Source organism: Drosophila grimshawi, unplaced genomic scaffold, assembly GCF_018153295.1.
Source record: "Drosophila grimshawi isolate 15287-2541.00 unplaced genomic scaffold, ASM1815329v1 contig_311, whole genome shotgun sequence".
Taxonomy (NCBI): domain Eukaryota; kingdom Metazoa; phylum Arthropoda; class Insecta; order Diptera; family Drosophilidae; genus Drosophila; species Drosophila grimshawi.
In genome coordinates, this window is record NW_025063098.1 from 22,999,304 (window position 1) to 23,025,789 (window position 26,486).

A 26,486-nucleotide genomic window follows, 5' to 3' on the forward strand; every position below is an offset into this window, starting at 1 on the left:
AACAACGTTTAAAAAGCAAACAGACTGTCAATGGGCTGGGCAAATGAGCATCGCGCCGCGCAAATAAACAAATTAATAAAAGGCAAGTAAAACACACACACAAACAACGAAAGAGAAGAAAAACACAAGAAAAACACGAGTCATAAATTAAATAGAAACAACGAAAATTACTTATCCAAAACGAGGCCTTCACACAACAACAATAACAACAACAACAGCAATAACAACAAATATGTCCCATTTGCTGTGGCTGTCAATTTTTTGTAGCATACACACGGGCGCGCTTCAAAAAAGGAGTGGGCGGCCAGTGGGCGAGTTGGGGTAGAAGGAGGAGCAGCAGCAGCAACGGCAGTAAGGGCTGCCAGCACGAATAATCTACTAGCGATTTATTTGTCGCTGTCGCCGCAGTCACCGTCGTCGTCACCGTCGTCGTCACTGTCGACTTCGCAGCCATCAGCTGCTGCTATTTTCGTTACTTCTTTTCATATTTTTACTTACTTTCAACTAATGCCAATGGGCCATAAGGCAACAACGGCTGCTGCTGTTACTGTTGCTGCTGCTGCTGTTACTGCTTTTGGTGTTGGGTGTTCGGCTTTTCTAGAGCTCGTCTCTCGTCGACATTCTCGACATCGTTCGTGCGCCGCAGTCGTGCGTTGTCCTTTGCTTCTGTCGGTTGTGCGCGCGCTTGGCAGCAGCCTGGCGGGCCCATCTTCTGGCCAAATTACTAACATTTTTGGTAGCGGGACACGTCCACCTGTGCGCGCCACTACTAGGCACCAACTACACTAACTAACTCGACCTCTGCTACCACCATCTCAACCCACAACGTATCAAATTTGCAACCAAATTGCTTTAAATTATCTCCAAACAATATTTTGACACGCGCAAAAGTTTGCACGGCGCGAATTTTGTGTTATTTGCCCTCTGCCGCTCCAGCCTGTGTATTTCTCTGTGTGTGTGTGTGTGTGTGTGTCCTCTTAAGCTGAACAAGAATACCAAAAAAATAAAAAATAAATAAAATATATACAACAAAAAACAAAAAAATCACCGCTAAGTGTTTTACAACTTGAAGGCATTAGCTTCTGTCCGGGTCCCGACACCAGCCCCGCTGCAAATCTTGGTAAGGATTTATATATTCGTGTCTGGCGGCCTAAAGGCTTTTAATTGTACAAAGTTTTTGGTTTCGTCTTAATATTTAACGCTGGCATTGTTGTGCTTATGAAATATGATGGGGTTATAAAGCAATTTGTTGCTCTCAAAAGTCCCCATTGGGCCTGAAATCCGAATTGCAAACGTGTAAGCATTTAACAAATGAGTTTTGCCCGTTCGTTGGCAAAAGGGTTTTTGCGGATCAATGACTTTTTTCGATATACTTATCTTGATATCTATTTCTGTGTGAGAATTTGTCTAGTTCATCCCTCAAGTTTGGCGACATGTTGCTGTTCAAAAGGGACTCCGGTGGCAAACCAGCAGATGTGGCAACTTCATCGAGTCGTCACTGTGTGTCACCTGTCCAATTCATTTCAGTGTCGACAGCATTAACATATTCCCTTTTGTTGAATACCAGTGTCCTTTTGCTTGTTGCCGCCGCGACAGTTTGTCTTCGAGTGGCTTTGCTTTGTTTCTGCTGTTGTTGTTTTTCGACATATTCACGCATACATTTTAATAGTCTGCCCATGCTTTCAATGGCCCACAAGTATGTCTGTCTATCGGCCAACTTGCCTGCGTCGACAGTTTTAGGCCTGCCTACTTATGGCTGCTAGTTAATTTATTTTACGGTCGTTGCCTAAAAATAGCATACGGCAAGCGTATATATCCTTGAGTGTGAGTTTAAAAATAAAATAAAAAAGTACATTTCAACCAGCAAAAATAGATTTGTGGAATTTTGCTTGGTGCCAACATGGTACGCATGTATATGTAGGTCATAAATCTAAAAACAACAACTCAAATGTAAGCACTTCTCATTATTCAAAGGAAATAGCATAATAAAGGTATGCTTACGCAAATTTCCTTTGAAATCATTCAACTTCATTACAGTCTACTAAATTTTAAAGAGCAGAATCAATGCGAATCGCAAGTCTAACAAACTGCTCTTGTTATATTGTTTATGCATTGATTTTAAATCGAACTATCGCTTAAAGTAAAAGTAGCTTTTAAAATTACTTTAAGGCAAAGATGACTGAGAAGCCTGCAACTTTCCAACAAATATAGAAGAAATTATAGTTTTATTAACAATTCAAGTTACTACACTATGATCATAACGTACTCATAAAATACGAAAATTTAATTCTCATAAAAATAGGCTTCTGTAAATGATTATGCAAATCAGTGAATAAAATATCTCTGCTACCAACTATGAAATGTATTCGCATAATATCAAACTTTTAGAAACGTCTCGAATGCGGTAACATTTATAAATAGAAACTTTTGCACACTCAATGTCGATATGGTTGTGGACCGAAGTGTGCTCGAAACATGATTTTATCTGCCAGCAAGTGCGTGTCTGAGAATTATTCATTAGCGCATTTTATTTTAATTAAGCTGACAAGTGTCACGTACTTCTGTTCGATTTATTGTGCACACAAGCAGCACTCTCTCTCTCACCTTCTCTTTCTCCAGAGTATACCTTTAATAACTGTAATTTTAGCCTAGCCAGTCAAAAGGCCAGAAGGAAGTTGTGAATTGAAACAAATCCAATAGTTTCGACAAATTACGAAACACACAAACACAAACAATTACAACAACTGTTTGGAAAATTTGTGGTCAAAACCCTGGACGCCCACCTGTCTGCGCACTTGCTCGCATCGAATATCAAATTGGCTAAAACAACCTGAGGACATATTCGATCCAAATCGGACGTGTTTACTATGGAAACATTAAGTTGAATTATGTGCAATAATATTTTGATTGTCCCAATTTGGTGCAGCGTTCAAAAGTTTGTGTATGCAATATTGGACAAAACGCTTTTCCCCCAAAAGCATTTAATTAAATGAATTTAAATCGTTGTACGATATTGACCTTATTGCATAGTCACTGCTGTTTGGCCTAATAACTTTTTCAGTTAACGCAAACAATTGCCAAAAAAAAAAAACAAAGAGAAAAAAAAATATCAAGTAAAAAGTAAAATCGAAAAAGTTGGCGAGTTTGCCGAGGCTTGTTTAAGTTGTTTCTGCCAATTGTTGGTATTCGAGTCGTTAATTAAGGGATTGCCTGATTGCCTGATTGATGGAATTGCCAGTCATCCCTTGACGAGCCGAGCAGAACAAGTTGTCTGCGTCGACACGAGAAACTGATTTGATGCACATTGTATTTGGTATTGAGTTACTTTTCTCTGCACTGTTCACTCTCTATCCTGTTGCTCGGTTTTTAATTGGCCACAACACGCCTTGGGAAGCGTTCTAACAAGACTATTAGCAGCAAACAGCAATATATACTTAAAGCTGTCGATCCGGGAGACTTACCTACAAAGTGCTCTGCTCACTGCAAAGGCCAGAGTCAATTAGAACCGTCCTAACGGAATTAGCTTTGATAACTGTGCACTGCAACAACACGAGTCCCCATTTGGCTTGATTGATATGCGAGTCGAGTGCAAAATATGACAAGGTTAGCAAAGTTACTCTGGGACAATAAATACGCTCATTGTTGGATTTGTTTGCAATATCCGAATTACATTTAAAAAAAGATAAATCAATAAAGAAAGTTAATCTTAGCCAAGCCTAAGATTAAGTACATGTGTAGACCAGAGCTGCTGGCAACTAAATTGTTGTTTGGAGTTTGACTTATATATCGGTTTAAATACTTCAGACAGAGTCACAGACGTTTCCTGTAGTTGGGCAAACAGAAAGGATACGCGATTGTATCGATTTGAATTAAATTCTGAACAGAAGCGGCATAGTTTCAGTCATGTCAATTTTTAAAAAGAAATGCAGTTCGTCTCACTATTCCCTCTTGAATTAAGTAAATTAACAATTATGTAAATAAGTTTAAAAAAAATAATAATAATATATTTTTGTCGCACTCGAACTAGGCCAAAACAAATATCTGAAGTATCTACATGCCAACCAACAATAAATAGTTAGATCTTATTATTTCGATTATTTATTAATTAAGTCATATTCATTTTCGTTACACAACTGACAGTCAAGCCCCATGACAGAGTCAAAGTGCACAAACGTGTAAGTCAAGGCTCATTTCACATATCGCATACGCACTGTTGCCTCGCTGCGACATTTCCCTTTGCATTCGTAATGCATGCGAACTGCTGACTGCTAACTGCTAACTGCTAACTGCGAACTGTCGCTCAAATAGACACGTGAACTGACTGAAGAAGAGCTGACTGATAAACAAACTCTGCCGAATACAATGCTAAACAAAGGGCAGTTCGTTAGGCCAATGTCTGCCTCCGTGGGTGTCCATTTGCCTGGGCAAACCAATGGCTGTCAGTTGGAATTTGGTTAGTCAAACGCTAGACACATCTGCTGGATGCCTTTGTTGCTTATGCGCTGCCTGCTGATGCGGCTATGGCTAAAAATACAAACTTTATCCTACAAGATACACAACGACGCTAACCTGGCCTGTCTAAACAGTTGCCAGAGATCTCTCTGTTGCCTGCTTGACACACTCACTGACTGAGAGACTGAGCCACTGACTGACTGACTGACTGACTGCATGACTGCCCAACTGACGTACTGACTGTCGCCGTTGTGCTTATCTAATTATAGCATCATTACGGCCACGGCGATGAACTTAACGAGCAAATGGAGCGTTTGTAGCTAGCAGGTTTTAGCCCATTGAAGGACGAGGCGTCCTGGCCAACGATGACAAGGTTTGGGACATGTGGCACCAACCCTTGGCCTAACAGACAGTTATTTATTTTCATCATTATTGCTGGCAATATGACAGCTGGTTAGTTGCACAGCACATCTCTCCATAGTTGTATGCTGATACTGTTGATGGCATCGTAATGATATTGAGCGCTACACCAATAGTCAAAATAGCACTCATTAGCACTTATAGTTGTCAGTCAACAGAAATTGAGTTCGTTAACTCAAATATAGGCTGTGTATGTGTATTTACACTGCAGGGCTTACGGATGGTAGGCAAGGAGGGTGTGTGTTTTGTTGTTGTTGCTATTTCGATGTCATAAGTATTTTCGGCAAGCCATCAACACCATCAAATTGAAAGCGTGCCTCGTACCTTGCTACATTGGCAAATGGCAACTCAAATGACGGCTGACAGCACATTCATTCACACATCTACATCCACATCCACACCCACACCCACACCTACACACGCACACATACAGCTGCAATCACTAGCAGCCACTGTCATTATTTTATTTTATTTTATTTGATTTGCCTCTACATTTTACAAACGCTGCTCAGCTTTTGGCTTTTGTTGTTGAAACCTTGGACCATTTTTTCTTATTTTTATTATTGTTTTTTTGTTTCCTTTTTGCTTTTTGGCACCACGTTTGACGCTGATTGAATACAAATACAATTGCAAATACGTATACAAATACACAAATAAACAAATGTCGCTCACCTGCATGTAAATACAAACAGCAGCGTTAATATACCATCAAATAATGGCATGTCTGGCAGCTGCCTGCGCTTCCTGAAGCCAGGATTCATCGCTAAGTGAGGAGTCTCTGGCAAATTTGATTTTCAACATTTGCTCGTCCTTCTTTTTCACACTTTTGTTCGCGTTGTCTCTCCTCTGGCTGCTGCTGCTGCTGCTACAGCTGCCATTATGTGCTCTCGCCCAAAATTCAAAACAAAATACGTAATGGCCCGTTGGCAGCTTAATAGTATAGGATACCAAGATACCCTTTTGGCAGATTAGAAAATATATAAAAATGTTGGCAACATCTCATACATAAGATTGTATGATATCTAGATCGGGAATAAGGATAAAAAAACAAGGGAATTTTAACGTCATTTGGTATTCTGGTTAAATGATAATTAATATTGTTACCTCTGTCAGAATCTCCTGTTTGGTCTTCAGAACTACTTTTTTTTTTGTTATGATTAATGTACACTGCAACATAGTTAGATCTACTGTGACCCATTCTACTCCTTCGACAGCTCTTAAATCAGCTTTGATTCTGACATGAATTTAATTTGGGGGTTTCTATCGCAACAATTTCTTTACGTTTATCGAATTTTTATTATTTTCATCTCAGCAAAGTAATTTTTAGCAAATATCCTGAAAAAAATATATGCAGCTACATTATAGGGTATAAATGGGAATGAATAGTTGAGGGGTTGGCTCCTGTTTCTTCGTTCGCGTGGCCACCTCAGCAGCCATTACCTTGAAAATTCCCCATGGAGCATTTGACTTTAATGGCGTTGGGACTTAAAGTATATTGACATGTTATGATGCGTGGCCAAAGCAGCGGGTGCTCTTACACGCCAACCCTTAATACATATACACACACACATACACACACACACACACACACACACACACACATAGCAGGAGAGCTAATACACTGATTGTGTGGCGCGTGTGCAGCGGACATTTTACAACGCGCTGCGTGCGCTGTTTCTTAACGGTCGCTCGGGTCTATTGTTGGTCCTCTTGTGGCGCCTTTTTGGCCATCTCGATGTCTTCTTCACATTTTCCCAATATGAATTTAATCACTTTAGTTGTACAAGCCGATGATTACTCACTCACTCATATTTTTTGTGCGAGCGTGTGTATGTTTATTTTGCACGTTTCTTTAAAGCTGGCTCACGTCTCAATTTCTCGGATTGCATTGTTTGGTTACTGGCAACGGAGACCGCAAATCGAATATCAGGCAAAAGCCATCAGCCCAGCGGGTTGCTGTTGATGTATTTGTACGTGTATTGTTTCTATTCAAGCTTGAATATCGTGATTTTTCTTTAGCTCGTTGCCGGTGCTGTTGACGTTGCCGTCGACTGCCAGCCAAATAACAAATATGTAATTTTTTTGTGAGCATTTTGCACAAAATGCTGCTCTGTCTGTGTTCAATATGCTTGCCAGACCTTACAAGGTCCTTACAAACGGTTCTGAAGGGACGAAATGGTTGGAAGTTTAGCGAAGGGGAGGTGGGGGGTGTATTAAGTTAGGCATGACCTTTGCTGACAATCCGAGACCGGATCGCATTATATATATATATTTATACTATATGCGGCACCAATAAAAGTTAAATTGAGCGCCATATAAGAGCATTCAATGTGGAATTTCATATTTGTGCCCTAAATATTGTATCACGGCCGTGAAAAGGGTAGTTACAGGACACAGAATGTCGAATGCCATTTATCGAAACTTGAAATTGCTTCTTCGCCTGGACAATAGATACGAAATTAGATTGTGTTCAGACGTGTATCCGGATAGATTTCACCACAATTGTATTATTTATTTATTAAATTTACTCAAAGTGCAACCCACGTGGCCAACTTTAAGTTGGCTTAACAATATCGTACTGTATTCTCAAAAACTATGGTTTATTATTTGGGCATGATACAAATCCAATTAAAGTCTTCGTTAAAGCGGTCAAATTTAACAAAGCGTATGCAGCCTCAATAGCTGACAGAATTATGATAAAACACTAACTAACTGCCTCATTGTAAACTAAAACTAGAACAGCATCTCAAGTTTTAGAATGCAGGCGACGTTGTTCGGTTAGCTTAATAACTACTCAGGTAGTTTCAGCTAAGCGCATTAAATACTCACTCAGCTGCTTTGAAACGTGACTTTAATTTGTTGGTTTTTAATGGCAAACAAACAGGGAGCTTAGGCAAAATAAGCAACAAAATGGATTTAATTTAATAAATTCGATATTTAAATGTGTTTTCAGATATATCATAAGCGACTTAAGTGCTTTATTTAATATTAAATTGGCGCACATCAGTCTTAAACTAACCTGTCTGCTGAAATGCAATAATAACAATATTTTAATTAAATTTTAAAAAAATATTTATATATATATAGACTAGCATTGAAATCGTTAACTTTAAACTTTCGCTTGTGTTTACAAAGCTATACAAAACATTTAACGACTTAAAGCACTTCTTTTTAATTAAATAATGGTGATGTAGATACCAGTTTATTTGCCTATAAAACGATCATTCAACTTACTTATTATATATTTCATATTTTCGATATATATTTTTTTTCTGTCTACATTTTTGGCTTATTAAATTTCTTATTTATGGACAAATTGTGTGGGGTGTGCTTATTCATGTGCCATGCAATAAAAACGAAACAGTATTCAATATAATCATAAACATATGTACGTCTGTATAAATTGGTATGTACAAAAGTACCATAAGTCGATAATGTGCTCAATATGTTGCTGTCTGAGTGCACAGAAATACCTCAAGAGCGAGTGGCTTTTGGCTTTAAAGAGGCTTCGCTTAAACTTTAACAGGGCTCAATAAGAGATTTAGGTATTTATTCGGCAGAAGCTCACCTAATCAAATTCCATTCTCTGAAAAATGCGTAATTGCCGCTAATGGAGGGAATGTGGGCAATGAGAGCTAAAGAAATCTTTTCGAAAGGGAGGGCGTATCAGAGATACAGTGAAAGATAGAAAGAGGAAGGGGAAGAGGGGGTTTAGCTGCCAATCAGACATTCATAAGCACACTTTGCACACACACGAGTAAATTTGGGTGTGTGTAGGTAAATAAAATAAGTATAAAATTGCAGCATATTAAGCATCAAAATGCCATAAAATGTGCCAGAGTTCACACACTCGAGTGTACTTGGGTGCGTTCTGCCACAGCTGCCATAAAAAGCCATGGCGGTAAGAACAAAAGGACTCCCAGGCGAAAGTCAAATAGCGTCACGGAGAGCACATGTCGTACTTGCTTTTCGTTTTTGTTTTTGGTCTTTTAGGCAGACACACTCATATTTTTATAGATATAATATAAAAGTATTTTATGTGTAATGCAAATGGCAATTGACATTCCTTTTTTCTTTTTAACTTGCAACGGAACCAAAGTCGATTCCAATCGCTACCGAAGGTTGGCCAGCCCAGCTCCGCCCTCTCGGCGGGGAAAAGGCCAAAGTCATTGTCTATCGACTTGGGTGATTGACTTGAACGAAATCGAGTCGGTGCCGTGTCGTGCACGTGATTTCATGATAATCATGCTAGTGCTTGGCATAACTGCATCAGCAGCTCAGTCAAAGTTTTGCCAACAAAGTTAACCATCCCCAAACCTCCACCCATCCACCTCTCTCCCACTCTCCCTTTCTCCCTCTCTCTTTCTCTGTCAGCAGCCACCCAATTGGCAACCTTGCGGCAGTCTGCAATTTTGCGCTTCGTTTGTCAATGTCGTGGCAGTAACTTTGTTGTCGTCGCTGCTTACTTCTTCGGGCCATGTAATCAATTAACACTAATGAAGCAGCGCATTCTGTTTGCCTCTCACAGGTTTCGCTTCTATTTCTGTGGCTGTGTGTAAAGTTCTTGTTTGTATTACACACACTTTGAGCCAGTGCAATCAGGTGCAGACTGTCTAAGCAGCGCTGCCGCTCAAGGTCGTCCTCTTGGGCAAAAAGAAAAAAGAAAATCACATAAGCCAAAAAGTGTGTGTGCGACTGATAGACGCTAGATTCTTAGACCTTCAAGCGATCTATGTGACACAGGTTGCGCAGATGGCAGTCAGTTTGCAGCAGCAGCATCAGCAGCAGTAGCAGTGGCAGTGGCAGTGGCAGTAGAAAAAGCAGCCACTCGTGCTAAGAGCGCCTTCCCCTTCACCTAACTAGCATGTACGTGTATACACAGAGACGCACACATACACACACGAGCGTAAATAATCAGCACAACAGTAACAACAATTGAGGAAAATACTTTCCTGTGCTGAAAGCACTTTTTTGTTGCCATTGCCACAGCCACAGCCAGCACCCGACCACATAATAAGAGGGGCAGCAACTAGAATAAGAACAAGAACAGGGACTGCCCCAGTCGCATGCAATTGTTTGTGTCCTTGATAAGGATGCTTCTTTTCTATTGTTAGGTTGGCATTTAAAACAAAATACTCTCGTTCGTTTTCTGTTTCTCTCTCTCTCTGTCTCTTTGGCATTCACAGTCAAAGCCAGAGGCTTTTGAAGTACAAATATGTCTAGCTAGTCTGCTGCACATTGCCACATGGCCACATTGCCACACTGCTGCACTGCTGCATTTAAAATACAAACACACCAAATCATGCGAAAGGCAGTCAGACGCAGTGCGGCAGACACATGCAGCAGGGCCAGCTGCTCTTATGTTGCCCTTGCGGCCTGGTCTTGTCGTATCAATAAACATTCACCCATAAAATAGACATATATTATCCACTCGTGTGTTATGATTATTTTTTAGTTGTTCTTTTTTTTAAACATTTTTCGAATACTCCTAAATAAATTGTCAGTGAAGAATGCTAAATATTTTTTGTGGCTCCCAGGTTGCAACACCTTGTATATCAATTAAAGCGTTAAGAGCACGTTTTGGCCATTATTTTTAGGCATTGTCAGCAGCATAATTTCCAACGGTTTTGGCTTTGTCGGCATATTTTGCAAGTAATTTCCGTGCGCTTTAAAAAGGTATTTAAATGTAGCTCTGGGCCATCGGAAATATTGTGGTCATAGCCAAAGTTTGTTTTCGGCCACAAAATGCCACAAAAATGGCATTGTAAACATAGACGAACAAACAATAAACAACATACACAAGTTAAACAATTGCCAAGGTAAAGCAAGCAGCAACAGTAATGACACGACATGTTTGTAAACATATGTGACTGATGAAGTGTTTCATTCTTTCGACTTCTTTTGCACTTTTATTTCGGGTAAATAAATGATGAATGCCAACGTAGTCAGCTAAATATTTATAATACAAATTATATAAGCAGCACTTACGACAACAACAACAACAACAAAAACAACATGTTACTCTGTCCACACGTTGAGCATATAAACAGTAAAAACGCTGAAATATTCAACAGCTTGTGCGTTGACAGAGAAAGCCCTTAAAAGTATGCAATGGAAAAGGGCTGAGCCGGAAACGGATGCCAACGCGACGAATGCGCAATATTACGCAGATGAGCACACGGCATTCAGCGCACAAATTTCGAGATTAAAGTTTTTATTTTGTTAACATAGAAAATACGTGAATTGATTATGTATATATTTCATATATACAGGAGAAACACGAATGTATTCCAGGTATTTTATACGAGATGGAAAAATGGGGGACGAAAATCGTGCTATGTGCAATGGACAAACTTAATTAAAAATTGCATAAGTAGCATTTTTGTGTGTATTTGCATGAAAAGGGCTGACACAAAAAAAAATATTAAGAATGTGGATAAGAGTTGAAAATGGCGTGTGTTAAAATTAACCAAATGGAATTTTATTATTGCCCTTCCACCATATGTCAATTTAATTATTACATATAATTATCTGCTTAACTATGTCCTGAACATATAGTGCAGATATTTCGTTCAAGTGGATAACTTCATGATACCCTCTATACATGCATAAAAAAATATACATAAGCCCAGCTTACAATCAACTTTTAAATTGGGTTACCTTTATTTAAAATGAAAGTAAATCACAGAAAAGCACAAAAATACAATAATTTGGTGTGCCTTTTATTTATTTCAGGTAAATACAAATGTATAAATACATAAAAATGATAAGTACTTAGAAGTAACTTTTTTGTTAGAACATTAAATGGCACACAATTTTTTCCGTTAATTTAAGGGTCAGGACGTGGATGAAGGCATGCAAAAGCCTCTTATTCTTGTGATTGGTTCCGTGATGCTTGTTAAGCCTCGACACGTGGGCTTGTTCATGCGTACTAAGTTCAAATGTCACAGTCGCAAAGAGTAGAAAATGCCGATTTGATTTTGTTTTGAAAACTTGTACATTTTTTTTGCTTAGTTCAGTAAATGTTACTTTTCAACTTAGTCACATAAAGAGTGACCTTAAAGTTTACAGTTTTGTTTTTGTGTAACAATGATGTGGCAGATAGAAAAATAACATCAACCTCGAACTACATACATACATACGGTCGCCAAAAGAAAATACGACAATCAGAATTTAACCGCAGTTGAGTTTTCCAATAAACGTAGAAAACTTTTAAATCATTAATTACAATGTGTGAAACGTGTTTTAGCCTGGGAACCAAGAAAAACAATGCAACTAATTCGTGGCTTACATCCTTCTCTGTATGTTGTATTTTTATTGCTATTCATAAATAAGGTCAACTCACTGGCTTTCCTTGCTCCTGACTTTATATATTCACATTGAAAATGATACATTTCCATGTTTCAGCTATTTTTATGAATATTTTTTGAAATGCTGCAACAATGCTCTATGGCCTTTTCAGTTCGCATCCACATTTGCCAGCAAAGTCTCAACCACAGAAAATGTTGTTGTTGCCGTCAACAGCTATCTGAAAGTGAAAAGCCGCCAAAATGCAAGCATGTCCCTCTCTCTCTCTCCCTCGCTCGCTCTCTGTCTCTCTGATGTTGTGGCAAGCTGTGTGTCTGTGGGTTATGTAAACGAAATTCAAATTGTATGTAAAAAAAAGAAGAACAGCTATTCACAAATTTGTAGCGCGTATTTGAGGCCACTTTAGCTGGAAAATGCAAATAATCATATTGCTGCAATTTAAAATGTAAATGTTTGAGGCCAAGGAGATGGACAATTTACAGCTGGTCAGTCTCCTATATACATACACATTCTTGTTCGTGTGGCACATGCGTGAGGCATGTTGTGTTGCATGCCGCTTCGTCATAATCAACTGAAAGAAGAACAAATTTGTGGGTAGATGAATAATTGAACTGCTGCTTTCGCTCTGTTGCCTGATTGCTGGATACAGTTCGCTACGCTCACAAGGTCACAGGGCATACACATACACACACACACACACACACAACACACACAGACACACTCGTTGTGGCACACATACATGACGGTTGTGTTTTTCATGTTGGGTAGTTTCCTGTTTCCATTTCTATTTGATTTATCAAATGGTCGCTATAAAAACAAAAATTCTTTTTACTTTGCTCGTTGGTTTCTACCACGCCTGCTTGGTCCGCTGACCGCTGCGGCTGTATCTTTTGCATATTTTGAGGCACCCAATTAGTTTCGTTTCGTTGGCATTCGATTCGTTTGTGCTTTCGATTCGATTTGGTGTTTCGGTAAGCAAAAATGTTCGGTTGACTTCACTCGCCCTTCAGCTCCGTCCACCAATCAGAGCAGATTTTCTTCCGCCCATTGTCTTTGGCACATTTAGCAGTCGATTAATTTGCATCTGACTGAAGATCTTAGCAATATTTATGGGTCCACGTCCTTGCCACTGTAAACCTTAATACATCTCTGATAAATGACCCAAACTCGAATGTTGCAAGCTAACAACTTATTTAGCATTTTGTTACTTTGCTAAAGCGCAGTTTCGTTAATGTAAAAATTTGGTTAAAACTCCTTTTGCCTGCATAAATAAAAATTAATTAAAAGCAGACTATAGAAGCGAAAAGTATTTAAGACCCATTCACAGAATTCAGCACAAAGAAAAGTAATTAATGCCCAATACCAACCCAGTAGCAGTACTCCTTCCAACCAAACCCACAACCACAAGCATCTAAATTGCTGTGTGTGTGTGTGTGTGTGTGTGTGTTTGCGTGCTTATGTGAGGGTGTAAGTGAAGCGTCTGGTATCCAAAGCAAATACTAGCCGCCGCCGCCTGGCTTCGCCCAATGCTCAGCTGTAAATAAACACTGGCGAATTCAAATAAGCAAGAATAAGTACGAATAAATAACTTATAAGCCAACAAAAAAAAAAAAAAGAATATCCAACACTTGTGACGCAGGTAGCCAGCCAGCGAATCATTCTCCATTGCACCTCAACAATGGCCCGTCCCAAATGAAATGAATCACATCCCGTCACAATATGAATGGAGCGCCGTGTGAACGACCTGCTGACCCACCAGCCCCATAAAAAACCCAAAAAGAAAAACCCCGAACACTGGGCTAAAATATCCCAACAATCAACAAAATGTCAAATATCAAATACAATTATGTCCGAAGGCATGTATTCAACTGAAAAGTAAGCAAATAGCGACACATTCATATATAATTTGAATATCAGACACTTGAGCTCCACATCTCAACCAACATATATATATATATGTGAAGTCTGTGTCATTGTTATGGTTATGTAAAATTGTATTCATAACAGTTACCACATCACATATATCTAATGTGTTTTGTATAGAAATTAAATAAACAAGAAGAAAAAAAAAATACTTTCATATTTTCTCTTATGCCATAAATTGCTAGTTATGGCTTCCAGTGCACATTGCTTTTTTATATGTGAAAATGAAAGTTTCAGATCTGCGCCATTGTACATTGACTTTCTCGTATACATAGAATGAATGAATCCCAAAAGCAAACAAGCTCAGCCAAATCCCAGATACTTTAACAACAAATAAAAGTCGAAGGAAGGCCAAAAAGAAAAAAAAATAACAAAACGAAACGAAAGCGTAAAACGCACTCGCGAGTCGGGCAAATAAACCTGGACTATAGTCCAAGGGACTGGGGTCTGACACTGCGAGGGGACTGGGGAGTGGGACTGGGATGTGCCACTCGTCTTAGATGGCTAGCGGCTGTGGTTGGAAATGTTCTTACCTTAAGCAGTGATGTATTGTGAATGTGTACGGTAGAAGGGCAACCAATCTCAATCGACTTCATACATATTCCATTCCACTGACTCCACCAGCTTCAGCGGTCGTCCTGAAGCCACCGGGCACTTGAGAGGCAGCTGCAGCTTTTATGTGTATTCTCGCTGTTGTTGTTGCTGTATTGTTGTGAAGTATTGTCAATGTGGTTGACAAAAGCACTTGGCAAGCACCAGCACACCATCGCATGACATATTTCAAGATTTTCATGCTTTTCTTTTTTTTTGTTGTGTCGCTCTCTTTCTCTCTCTCTCTCGTTATTGATTTAAAGTTCACTTCAGCTGTGGAAATGGAAAATGAAAAGCGTGCTCGCGCTTTGTGTGTAAGTGTCGCTGTGTGCGTGTTGGCACGAAATTCATTTAACTAAAGGTAGCACACACAAAGCACATAGCGCAGTCCCATCGGCCTTATATTTTGTTAGCTAAGTTACGCCCTCACACACATAGACTCACGCACACCCTCAAACTTTTACCTATCAGCTGTCTGTTAAACTTAAGGGCCTTTCTTGAGTCGAAGACACAAATGTTTGCTCAACCGGAAGCGAATCAAAGATAGCCCACACACTCATATCTGTAAACAGCTACATTTTGCCAACAGCAATTGGTTATTTATCTATTCACATTTTGTTGGCTTACTTGCCGCTGAGCCATCTGACTTCCATCTGAAGTTTATCTTTTCCAATGCATTGAAATTATTTTCAAAAAATATTGATTATCGATCACGTCAAAGTGTGTGTCACATTTGAATTTTTTTTAAATTAAGTCTTAAGATATTCCACAAATGTGAATTTGCATATAAAGCTTTAGGTGTCGGTATTAATTCATTTAGCCTCGAATTGCCTGATATATTTAATGGGAATGTAAATTACGCAACTAAGAATATTATTTACAATTACGAGCGAAAATAGTTTTTGCTCGTGAAAATTAATAAAGTTTTGGCGAGTTATGCCTGCGGAAACCCTGAAAGTGCTCATGAATTTTTATGGTTATGGCAATGCTTATTCCTACTAAAATTGGAAAGGTTGAGGCATTTTTGTAAACCTTTAAAGTATAGTTCTTGAAATTAAACGAGTATTGAAATGTTGTTGGTTAGTTTTTATAATTTGTGGTTCAATTTAAGCTAAAAAAGATATTACATGCAATCGTAAGATGCATTTGCTTCTGCCAAAATTACATGTTCATTTCCCTGGGCTATACAACTTTTGCCGATTCTCTATTCGGAACACTTGTAGTCATACTAAAGTTAATTTGTTTCGAATCCACAGTGCGTCTATAGAATTTGTCAACTCAGCTTGATAACAAGTCATTCGAGAGCTGCAGCTAAGCAAATTGCAAAAGTTTGAGTACGAAGATTATTTCAAAGTTGACATTCGCTAATGATAAGGATAAAATATTGACAGGCAACAGCTGTCGGTAAGCGGAAGCAAGTGAGATTTCTGTCTCGTTCGACTGGCGCCAAGGAAAATGTCGCTTCCAGCAGACGTACTGGCGCTATTTATGGCAAATTAAGCCAATTGAGTTGAGTTGAGATTACTTTAGGTACTCGGCCACGCCTTCGCAAAACCTGAGATCCATGCGTAGGTAGCAATTTAATTCGCAATTCTCAGCAAAAAGCTCAGCCAAAGCTTTATTAATGTTGTTGTTGATGTGGTCGTTGTGGTTGTTGTTGTTATTGTTGTTGTTGTTGCTGTTGTGTGGGAATATGGTAACCAAGTGCCTGAGGTTATACAATTTAGACAATGCCATCAAAGGCACACGGAAGGTGTTTATGGGGCTGATTTACATTTGCATGTTCTACAAATTGTGGGCGACAACTGTGTATTGCTTATAGCTCAGTTGGCTAGGTTGCCTCGAAGGTAGATGGAAGATAAATCGGTAGCACGTCTTGCTTCATTAAACTGGCCCAACAAATGCTAAATTGATACAAATCGAATGAAGATAAGCTAAATATAAATATAAATGATATATGAGCACTAATAAATCGTTTTGATATATTTTCAATTGCAGACTTGTCAAGCAATAAAAGCAGTCAACAGCAAAAGCAACAACGCCAAATGACAGTTACAATCAGCATGTCGTGTATAGCGTGTGCCTCCATCTACGAGAATGTTACCACTACAGGGCAACAACAGCAACAACAACAACTAGTAAGCAGTGAGTGGCAAGGCAATAATTGCATGGGACTCAAGGACTAACTGCCTCAACCACCTCAACACCAACGATACGACAACACAGTAACAATAATAATTGTTTAATACAATGACACTGCTACGCAAGCTAACGGCAACAGCAACATCGGCGGCGAGGACACTGCTCGAGGATGGCGACGGAGCTGGTGCGAAGTCACAGCCCGTCTATATACCACTGCTGCTGGAGGCATCCGCTTCGGTGTCGGCATCTGCGGCAGCGGTCGCTGCAACTTCACATGCGAGTTACTTGAATTTCGTTGCCGATGGCCTCATCGATGTGGAGGAGAGCGTTGGCAGTGGCGGCAGCAGCTCAATACCTCTGGACGACATGGGCGGCGGACAGGCGCTGGACAATGGCAGCAGTGCCGCGGCCGCCACTGACGAGACAGCGGGCAGTGCGCATTTGACATTTGTCATCGTCAAGTGTTTCATTATTGGTTTCATCATACTGGCCGCCATACTCGGCAATATGCTGGTGATTGTGTCCGTTATGCGACACCGGAAATTACGGTGAGTGAATCAACAGCAACAACACCAACATCAGCAGCAACGACCAACAGTTCTCCCATTACTCCCATTAATCTATTTGTGCGGTTGTTGTTGTTTTTTTTTTTTTTATTACTGAATTGTTAGCCACAATGCGCCTTTGTCATCAGAGTTGCCAGCAAGGACACAGCCAGGACCTTTGTGTCTGTGGAACAATTGGAGTTTTTTGGACGCGGTCGCGTTAATCCTGTGCGCCTTTACGCCCATTAGTTTGAGATCATTTATCATACTTTGGCTAACTTGCGTGTCTCGCCCATTTACAATATTATTACCTTGGGTGGTGGTATCTGCCTAATAACTTGACCCCCCATCATTGGCATACTTATGTGTGGCACTGTTAAATGTCAGAAACGTGCGTAATTACATCGAATATGTTAATAGGAAGCGTACATTAAAATATTGTGGCCTTCTTCAAGAGCGGCGAGCCAGCCGCTGTTTGCACTCAGAAAAAAATCATGCTGTAAACCACACATAAAATTTACATTTTCGAAATACGTGTCTTAAATCTCATTTATTGATACATATTTCTGAAATGTAAACAAAAATATTCTAAATTCAGAATAAAAGCCTGTGCTGCAATTAATAAGTAAGACACTTGCTAACTATAGTTTTCCTTACACAAAAATATAAAACAAAATTATTAAAGAATGATAAATATATTTAAAATCTTATTAGATATTTTTGGCAAACCTTTCTGAAATTCCGAATATTTTCATAGAATTATAATTTTAAAATTATAAACACGATTTCTAAGAAATAATTTAGTAAAGCTGTCCAACCGATTTACTATAATTCTAGTGCAATACTTTTTCTGAGTGTACTTGTCATTTTGTTTACGACAGTCCACATGAATTTTATAGAAACCCACACCCACACACACACACACATATACACTTACACACATACACACCCAAAACCACACTGACACACGATTACAGCTGTTGTGGTAGGTGACACCGTGTTTGCCCGGGGTTAGCTGTAGCTCTTCATAATTTCGTACGTGTTTCAGGTGAAAATTTATGTGCTATATTTTGTTGCTGGCATTTAAGCAACATAAAGCACATACACGTAGACGACCGACAACGCGGTCACGCCCATGTGAGAGGCCTAAGGCGTCCAATGTCAAGGCATAAAACTCTTTAAGCAGGCGAAGAAAGTCTTCACCTTGGCGACAACGGCAGCAGAGAGTGCAGCACTGAAGCAGACAAGCATCTGACATTTGTGAGGCTCATTTAACTTGAGCAACTGTGCCGTGTAGAATAAAATGGAATGCAAAGGGTACTATGGTTTATATTTAGGTACATACCATTTTTATCTGGCTGCTGTTCTCTGCTTGTATTTGCCCACTTCAAATGTTTTGCTTCGCTGCGCAGTTTTAAATCATTATGCCAAATTAAGCCTAATTATGCTCAACATGCATTCGTACTTAAGCCTCTTCCCTGTGTGTTCCCTTTGCGCCGGAGTGCGTCCCGTGCCAAATCACAGGTGTGCTGTCAAAACCAACCTCACAAAAGCCAAATAGTCGTACGATAATTTGGGCCTCATTTAGCCCAGCAACTTTGTAAACGTTAAGAACTCTTTTACCACCTAAACTATTCTCAGTCAGTTGGCCAATTTTGCGTGTGCGACTCTTTGCTGCCTTAATATCCGGCCAACTAATTGAACCAACTTTCGTCCAGCCCATTAGGGTGCAATTTAGTAAAAGTAGCCGTGTTTCAGCTTGTCGTAATAAGGCTATACAAATTATATGGGCTGCAAAGATTAAATTGTCCAAAACATATGATTATACTAATCAGAAACAAGTAGTTCGTAAAAATCTCTAAAGCTGTTATTCTTATAGAAGTGGTTCATAAATGCTTCACTTGTATATTTACAAACCTTTTTGTAATGTTTTTATAAATTCCAATTCCTTTTTACTTTCCCAACAGGTTATGTAGTTAATAACTTTTACAAATATTATTTTACTGGACGATAATATTGCAGCGAAACTCAATTTAACATGAACTTTGATAAAACTTTGAGAGAGTCTGACTCCAATTTGTAGAGCATCCCTAGAAAACGTATCGGAATTTAATCATTTTTAGTTATTTGCTGCCACGCGCCGATTGCTGTTAAGGCAAAAAAAAAAAACAAAAATACCATCAAAAGAGTTTACTTTACTTCTTCTGAAACGCACCAATGTGGAATGGTAAAAGTGACAAGTCATAAATCTAATTAAACTTGCCACCTATCAGCATTGATGTTGTCTGTACAACTCTTCTGCTGGCATAGCTTTTTATCCTTTAATCGGCTTTAAAGCATCGCCTTCCTACTACTTACATTCTGATGTTGACGTGGGTATTTTGTGCTCTGGGCCTTGTACATTTTTGCTGTAGTTTAAGCTCACCATCAACAACTGTCCGCTTGTTGCTATTCTGCCGTCTGCCGCCTGCCGCTTGTCGTCTGGCTTCTGCTTTTAGCCTGCTGTTTTCTGTCATCTGCGGCTGGTTCCTGTGGGTTGTAATTAAGTTTATGAGCGGTTTGGGGCATTTTCGGGGGCAGGCTTTGGTTCAGTGGCCTACTGTAAAGTGGAATATGAAAATGTAATTGCCTTTTCCTTTAAATTTCGGAAATTAAAGCTGCAATCATTTTCAGCGTTGCGCATACGCCGTCTGCTCATAATTAGTTTGAACGTTGTGCGGTGATTGTTGCTATTGTGAATTGCGGTGGGTATGGTGCTATATGAGTAAGTTGACAGCATTCCACCAATGTTAAACAAATTATCAATTAACTCATTAAACTCGGAAATCCACTTGTCAAGCCACACGACAAACTGCTGGCTTATGCGGCTTGTGCGTAATATGAGCACAAATTGTTCGATCCAACCCAGAGGGCAGACAAGTGCTTAGTCGATTAGCTGTCACGACAGTTATATGTATTTATATTAGAGCGCATAATGACATACATTCTCGTAGCTGAGAACATCATTTGTTTAATTTTTAGTTGCCAAACTGCAACTTTATGAAGTATTTCAACGTTTCTTCTTTCCGTATTCAATTCTCATTTGTAGCATCATTACCAACTATTTTGTGGTTTCACTGGCTGTTGCCGATATGCTGGTTGCTCTCTGTGCTATGACTTTTAATGCTTCCGTCGAGATATCGGGCAGATGGATGTTTGGATCACTCATGTGCGATATATGGAACAGTTTTGATGTATACTTCTCCACGGCCAGCATTATGCATCTATGTTGCATATCGGTAGACAGGTAAGTATCAACTAACAACAATTACAATCTATACATGCCAATGATTCGGCATTTTCAGATACTATGCTATAGTGCAGCCACTGGACTATCCGCTTATAATGACGTATCGACGCGTCTTTATAATGCTGCTGTTGGTCTGGCTCTCGCCGGCTTTACTATCGTTTCTGCCCATCTGCTCGGGCTGGTATACCACGAACGAGAACTGGAAGTATCTGAAATCCAATCCACATGTAAGTTGACCAACAATGTTTTTTAGCATTTTAAATCAATTTCCTATCGGATCAGAGCTCAAAATTCAACAACACACACTTACAGCTATGAGGCTGTGTGTGGGTGTGTGCGAATACATTCGCTAGAATTTGTACGGTAGACATGCATTTTTCTGGCTCCTGCCACGTATGGGCCACAAGGTGTGCCATAAATTCTGCCAGCGCTTGCTATAGTTGGGGGTACTTCCGCTCTGCTTCAGACTAGAGATGTGTACGGGTCGCCTCTGACAACAAGACTTGACGTGGCACGAAACAGAAACCACAAATTGCAAATACACACGCAAAACTTTGCCTGTGGAAATATTTATTTGATTCAAACGAAACAAAAAAAAAAAACAAACCTTATAACAAAAAACTAATGAGCTGAAGGTCAAAAAGGCAATGACCTATTTAGGTAATTTCCAATTAAGAACGCATATAACTCAACTTCACACCAATTTATTGAACTAATCAAGGAACTATTATACCTGTCAAAATCTATATTGATATTGAGAAATTTAACGTAACTTAACTTGTGAGGAAAATACATAAATAAACATTAAGACGATGGACTGAAGAGAAATAACTCAATTATGACCAGTAAAAATTATATTTCAAGCACATTAAATTAAATGTATTTTGAAACGATTTTAGCAAGCAATATTTATGGAGAAGATCAGACTTAGATTAGTCACCTGTCTCTTGACAGGACACTGTAGATTTTGAGTTGATATAGGTATTCGTGTCACAAAAAAGTAAACACGAGGAAACACGAGCTGCACTCTACCTCAGTCTCGGATACGGATACGGTTCAAAGAAAATTGATTTATGTGTATGCCATGGGCGTCTGCAACATTTTTACGCCTTTTTAGACGCTCAGTCGACAGTTGGCATATTTATTACTTTGACTGCTTTATTGGCCATTTTCGACAAGAACACGTCCTGGACGAGGCAACATACATATTTGTTAAGTTGTCAGGCAGTGATAGCAATGAAAGTGGTTTAATACCGGCTGATGTTGCTCACAGCTCACTGCTGCTGCCTAACAACTGTTGCCAGCAGCAGTCAGTGTTGTTCTTGCTGTTGCCTCTCCTGCGCAATACAAATGCTGATGTATAAATAAATGTAATTATATTTGCGTTTGTGGTTTGTGTCTGTGTCCGCGTCTGTGTCAGTGCCGCCTGTGCATAATTCTCGACATCACACAAAGCGCCGACTCATTGAAAGCCCTTTGCATACATTAGCATTCAAGTTGTGCTATAATTAGTTTAACTTGCTTGTTGTCCTGGTGTTTGGTGCTTCGTGTTGTGGCTGGCTGTTAATAATTGACAGCGACTCTTGGCATAAATCTGATTATATGGCCACGAGCCTCTAGCCCCAAGACTTAAGTATCCTTCTGTTGTTCTATTGTCATTTCATCAGCTTAATGTATGCTGTAATTGGGTTGTGTTTTTATTGCTTTCACTTGCAATGCATCAATCACATTACGCATACGCTACGTTGCACCGGCAATTACAACAATTTGCCCATGCAAATCAATTCGCTGATTGTCCATTGTGATGCAAGTTATTTGTGTGAATTTCATATACTATTACGTATGGCTGGCATCGAATGGTGCCTCTTTATTCTATTGGCAAGTTTATTGTTTTATTGATCATTTAAAGAGCTTGGTGGTGCATTTACTGTGATTTATGATAGCCATCCAGCCAATGCGTAATTTAATCAAATTGCATTGCAGATATGCGAATTTAAAGTGAACAAAGCCTACGCGATTGTTAGCTCATCGATGAGCTTTTGGATACCGGGAATTGTGATGCTGTCCATGTACTATCGCATTTACCAGGAGGCGGACCGTCAGGAGCGTTTGGTCTACAGGTAAACCAATTAATTTGTTTTGCCGCAATTAACGCTAATTACTCTCTCAACGCAGATCTAAAGTGGCAGCCCTGCTGCTGGAGAAACACCTACAGATTAGCCAAATACCCAAGCCCCGGCCAAGCATACAGGTGGAGCAGTCAACTATAACGACCATGAGGCGCGAGCGGAAGGCAGCCCGCACATTGGGCATCATAATGAGCGCCTTTCTGCTCTGCTGGCTGCCCTTCTTCTTATGGTGCGTAGAAGCAACATTTGCTGCATCAAATTTGTTTCCAATTAATTTATACTTTGATATGGTATCCTTTTTAAGATTATAGTATTTTTTGTTATTTTATATTTCTGTATTATTAAAGCCATTGTTGTGCAACTACAAGATTGTGTACTTGGCCAACATATTAAATTATTTTCAGTTCTTTGCCAACAATTATTATATTATATAAATTCATATGAGCCCTCTTCAAGCTCTTGCTTTAGTCAGGCTTCTTCGTTGCTCTATTTAGATGGCTTTCCAGTCTCTTAATAAAGTTGATAAACTCTTTGGTTCTCCATTGCGCCTTGAGTTATTCAAAATTCTTCTTTTCTTTGCGTAATTAGTATGTTGAGGCAAAGTTTTAAATTGAAAGTTCTTTGCTTTTATGAAATGAGATCACAGCTATTAATATTTAACTCGAACGTAACTAGTCATAATACTTAGACAATCTCAGTGAGTAATTATTAAGTTAACAAACAGGTGAAAGAGCAAGTTCAATGATTACTTTAAGGAAAATATTAGATTTGGTAGTATGTACCAATTCAAGTAATTCACTTCTATAAGTTTATTAAATATTATTATTATTTTGTGGTTTTATTTGAGATGCACAAATTTGGATTGCTTGATATCGAATGTGTATATATATTTATATATAATTCATTTTGAATTAGGTACATCACATTTACATTATGTGATAGCTGCAAAACACCTCGTATCGTTGTTGGCATATTGTTCTGGATTGGTTACTTTAACTCGGCACTGAATCCAATTATTTATGCATATTTCAATCGAGATTTCAGGGCCGCTTTCAAGAAGACGCTCAAGGTGAGTTTCATGTGGGAGCTATTAGGTTTTTTTTTATGTATGGGGCGGGACATTTTCCTTTTCTGTTCTTGCATTATGCAAATTGCCAAGGAAGACCTTTTAACAGTACATATTGCTTTTGAAATCGATTCAAAAAAAAAAACAACAATTTACATATATATATATATATATCAATCGCAAATGGCGTTTGATGCTCGCCTAGACTTAGTACAAATGCCGCTGATGCAACAACGGAAAGCACAAGTACAACAACGGCAACAGCAACAATATCAACATCGGCAACTGCAACAGAGCCAGCAGCACTCACAGGCAGAGCACATCTCGGTAGCTATATGAGTTTACTTGGAGCTGCATTGGCAACTAGTGCCCAATAGACTTTAGCCATAGCTTTTAAAAACGATTTCATTACACTTAAATACATATATATATATATATATTTATATATAGCTGATTGAGCCAACAGTAATAAACTATTCAGTGCAACTGCAACTGCAACTGCAACAGATTTTGCTTGTCCATGTCACGATTTTCATTTGTGCGATATTGTTAATTGCCTGTTGAATTCTATGCACGCTCTGCTTGCCTGTGCTATTCCTTTTTCTACTATATATACAACTAAACAGATAAGTATATATCTCTCTAAGCATTTCTTAGTCTTTGTTGGCAAGTCGCAACATTTCGTTAGTTGATTTTCTAACTGTCTCTATCGCTCTCGAACTCTCGCTATTTCTCTATCTCTCTAACTCTCTAACTTTTATGTCATCATCTACTCATCTTTTCCACGCACAGCTGGCTTTTGCCTTACTGATACGTTGTCTAACGTCCAAGAAATACTAAGCCCTGCCAAAGAATGCCACAAAACAAAATGTAATATTCAAATTGAAAAGCTTTTGCGTATATAAGTATGTTACACATATTATGTACATATATCCCCATACATATGAATTAGTATGTAGACAACACACATATACACCCACACACACACACACACCCACACACACGCTGACAACATACTGTCCTTATGGTAAACCAGCACCTGTTACAAAACGGTCGCCCAACAAACAACAACAAGCACTTGCAAATGCGCATATTTTGATGCCCACAGTTTGTCTGAGCGACATTTTTCTCCTTTTTATCTTTTCCTTTTTTTTTACACAAATTTCTCATTTAGCGCACTACTCTTTAACAGCACTCACATTTACACATACACACGTAGCAGGTCCCCAAATGAATGCGGACTTTTATTTTTTATTCCATTTGGAATTTCCATCTACCATTTTTATTTGTATTTTCATTTACATTTTTTTTTCCTTTCCATTTGCTTCTGTTTTTTAACTCACACAACCAAAAGTTTGCCAAAGACATGTGGCATCTATCCCACACCACACAAGCCAAGCAACTCTCACGCCCTGGGCGCATCCCGAATTCCGACTGTGTGTCTCTTTGTCTCTTTGTCTTTTTGTCTCTTATCTATTTATCTCAACGCTGTGTCTGTCCCCGACGTCGTTTAAATATGCCTAACCTTTGAGTACGTAGCAGTAAGCATTCTCTGTACGACTTCAACTCCAATTTGCACTCATTTTAACATGCCTGCTTCTTCTTCTCTCTCTCTCTCTCTTTTTGTGTATGTGTGTGTGTGTGTCTTTTGCAGAGCTGCTGTCCCTATGCGTTCATCAATTGTCGCGCCAGTTTTCGGGCGGCGGCTGGACGCGGTAACGGCCTGGGTGGCGGCCATCGGAGAGACAACGGCGCCAGGAATGGGTCTGCTGAACTGCCCAATTACGTGAACTCCACGGCCTCATCGGAGATCCACATGAATGTGATGCGTGCGCGACAGTACGTGGAGGCCACGCCCACAATGACTAACCAAGAGCAACAGCAACTGCATCCGCTGTACACCAACTAAAACGTGCAGAGTCCTTTTTTTCACTTTCAGCTCTTCATTTGCTTGCGTGTATCTGTGTGTGTACATGTGTGCAAAATAATATACATATGTACCTATACCTCCTATGCTAGCTGCCTAAATACTTGTTAGGAATACATATATGATGTATTACTAACATATATATATATGTACATATATATGTATATATATATAGCTTTATAAAGCTATATAAAGCTAGTATCTATGACCACGCTAAGCAACAGTTAAAATGGTAAAAGTATAAAAAGCCGACCACGACAATCCCACAGAAAAAAATGAAGCCTTCAAAAGAAAAAATCCTAAAATAAACAAAAAAGAATATCCGATATTGATGTGCAAAAATACATTTGAAATAGGAAGTATGAATACGTACAATAAAAATAAAAATAAAATAAAATAACAACAAAAAATATTTACAAGTTGAATTTAAAGCGAAATTGTTGGGCAAAAATATAAAAATGAAAGAGAAGAATTCCAAATTCCTAGAATTTGCCAGCAACAATTTCAAGCAACATTTGATTGGCATTTAGTGCAGAGTTTATATAAAATATACTTACCTATTTAATATATATACATAGATATATTATATTGAATGTTTGATATACGTATATAATGCTATTTGATGTCCCATAAATATAAATAATTACATACATACGGGTGAAATGTGTAAATTGAAGTTGAAACTGGGCTACTC

The 26,486-nt window shown here is 39.0% G+C and overlaps 1 protein-coding gene across 1 annotated transcript; it reads left to right on the forward strand.

The window, feature by feature from the left end:
- Positions 1–1,020: 1,020 nt before the first annotated feature.
- LOC6568374 (octopamine receptor beta-1R) lies at positions 1,021–25,883 on the forward strand. The gene is made up of 8 exons (XM_001994699.3): positions 1,021–1,120; positions 16,693–17,384; positions 20,470–20,667; positions 20,726–20,897; positions 22,654–22,790; positions 22,846–23,028; positions 23,715–23,868; positions 25,520–25,883. The coding sequence occupies exons 2-8, from the start codon at positions 16,945–16,947 to the stop codon at positions 25,772–25,774; spliced, it is 1,539 nt and encodes a 512-aa protein (XP_001994735.1). The 5' UTR covers positions 1,021–1,120; positions 16,693–16,944; the 3' UTR covers positions 25,775–25,883.
- The last annotated feature ends 603 nt before the right edge of the window (positions 25,884–26,486 follow it).

Bases quoted from the DNA above. Each gene is read 5' to 3' on its own strand.
- LOC6568374 (XM_001994699.3), top strand. From the start codon at position 16,945: ATGACACTGCTACGCAAGCTAACGGCAACAGCAACATCGGCGGCGAGG. The intron at 20,898-22,653 runs GTAAGTTGACCA...ATTGCATTGCAG, and splicing joins ATCTGAAATCCAATCCACAT to ATATGCGAATTTAAAGTGAA. The intron at 23,869-25,519 runs GTGAGTTTCATG...TGTCTTTTGCAG, and splicing joins CTTTCAAGAAGACGCTCAAG to AGCTGCTGTCCCTATGCGTT.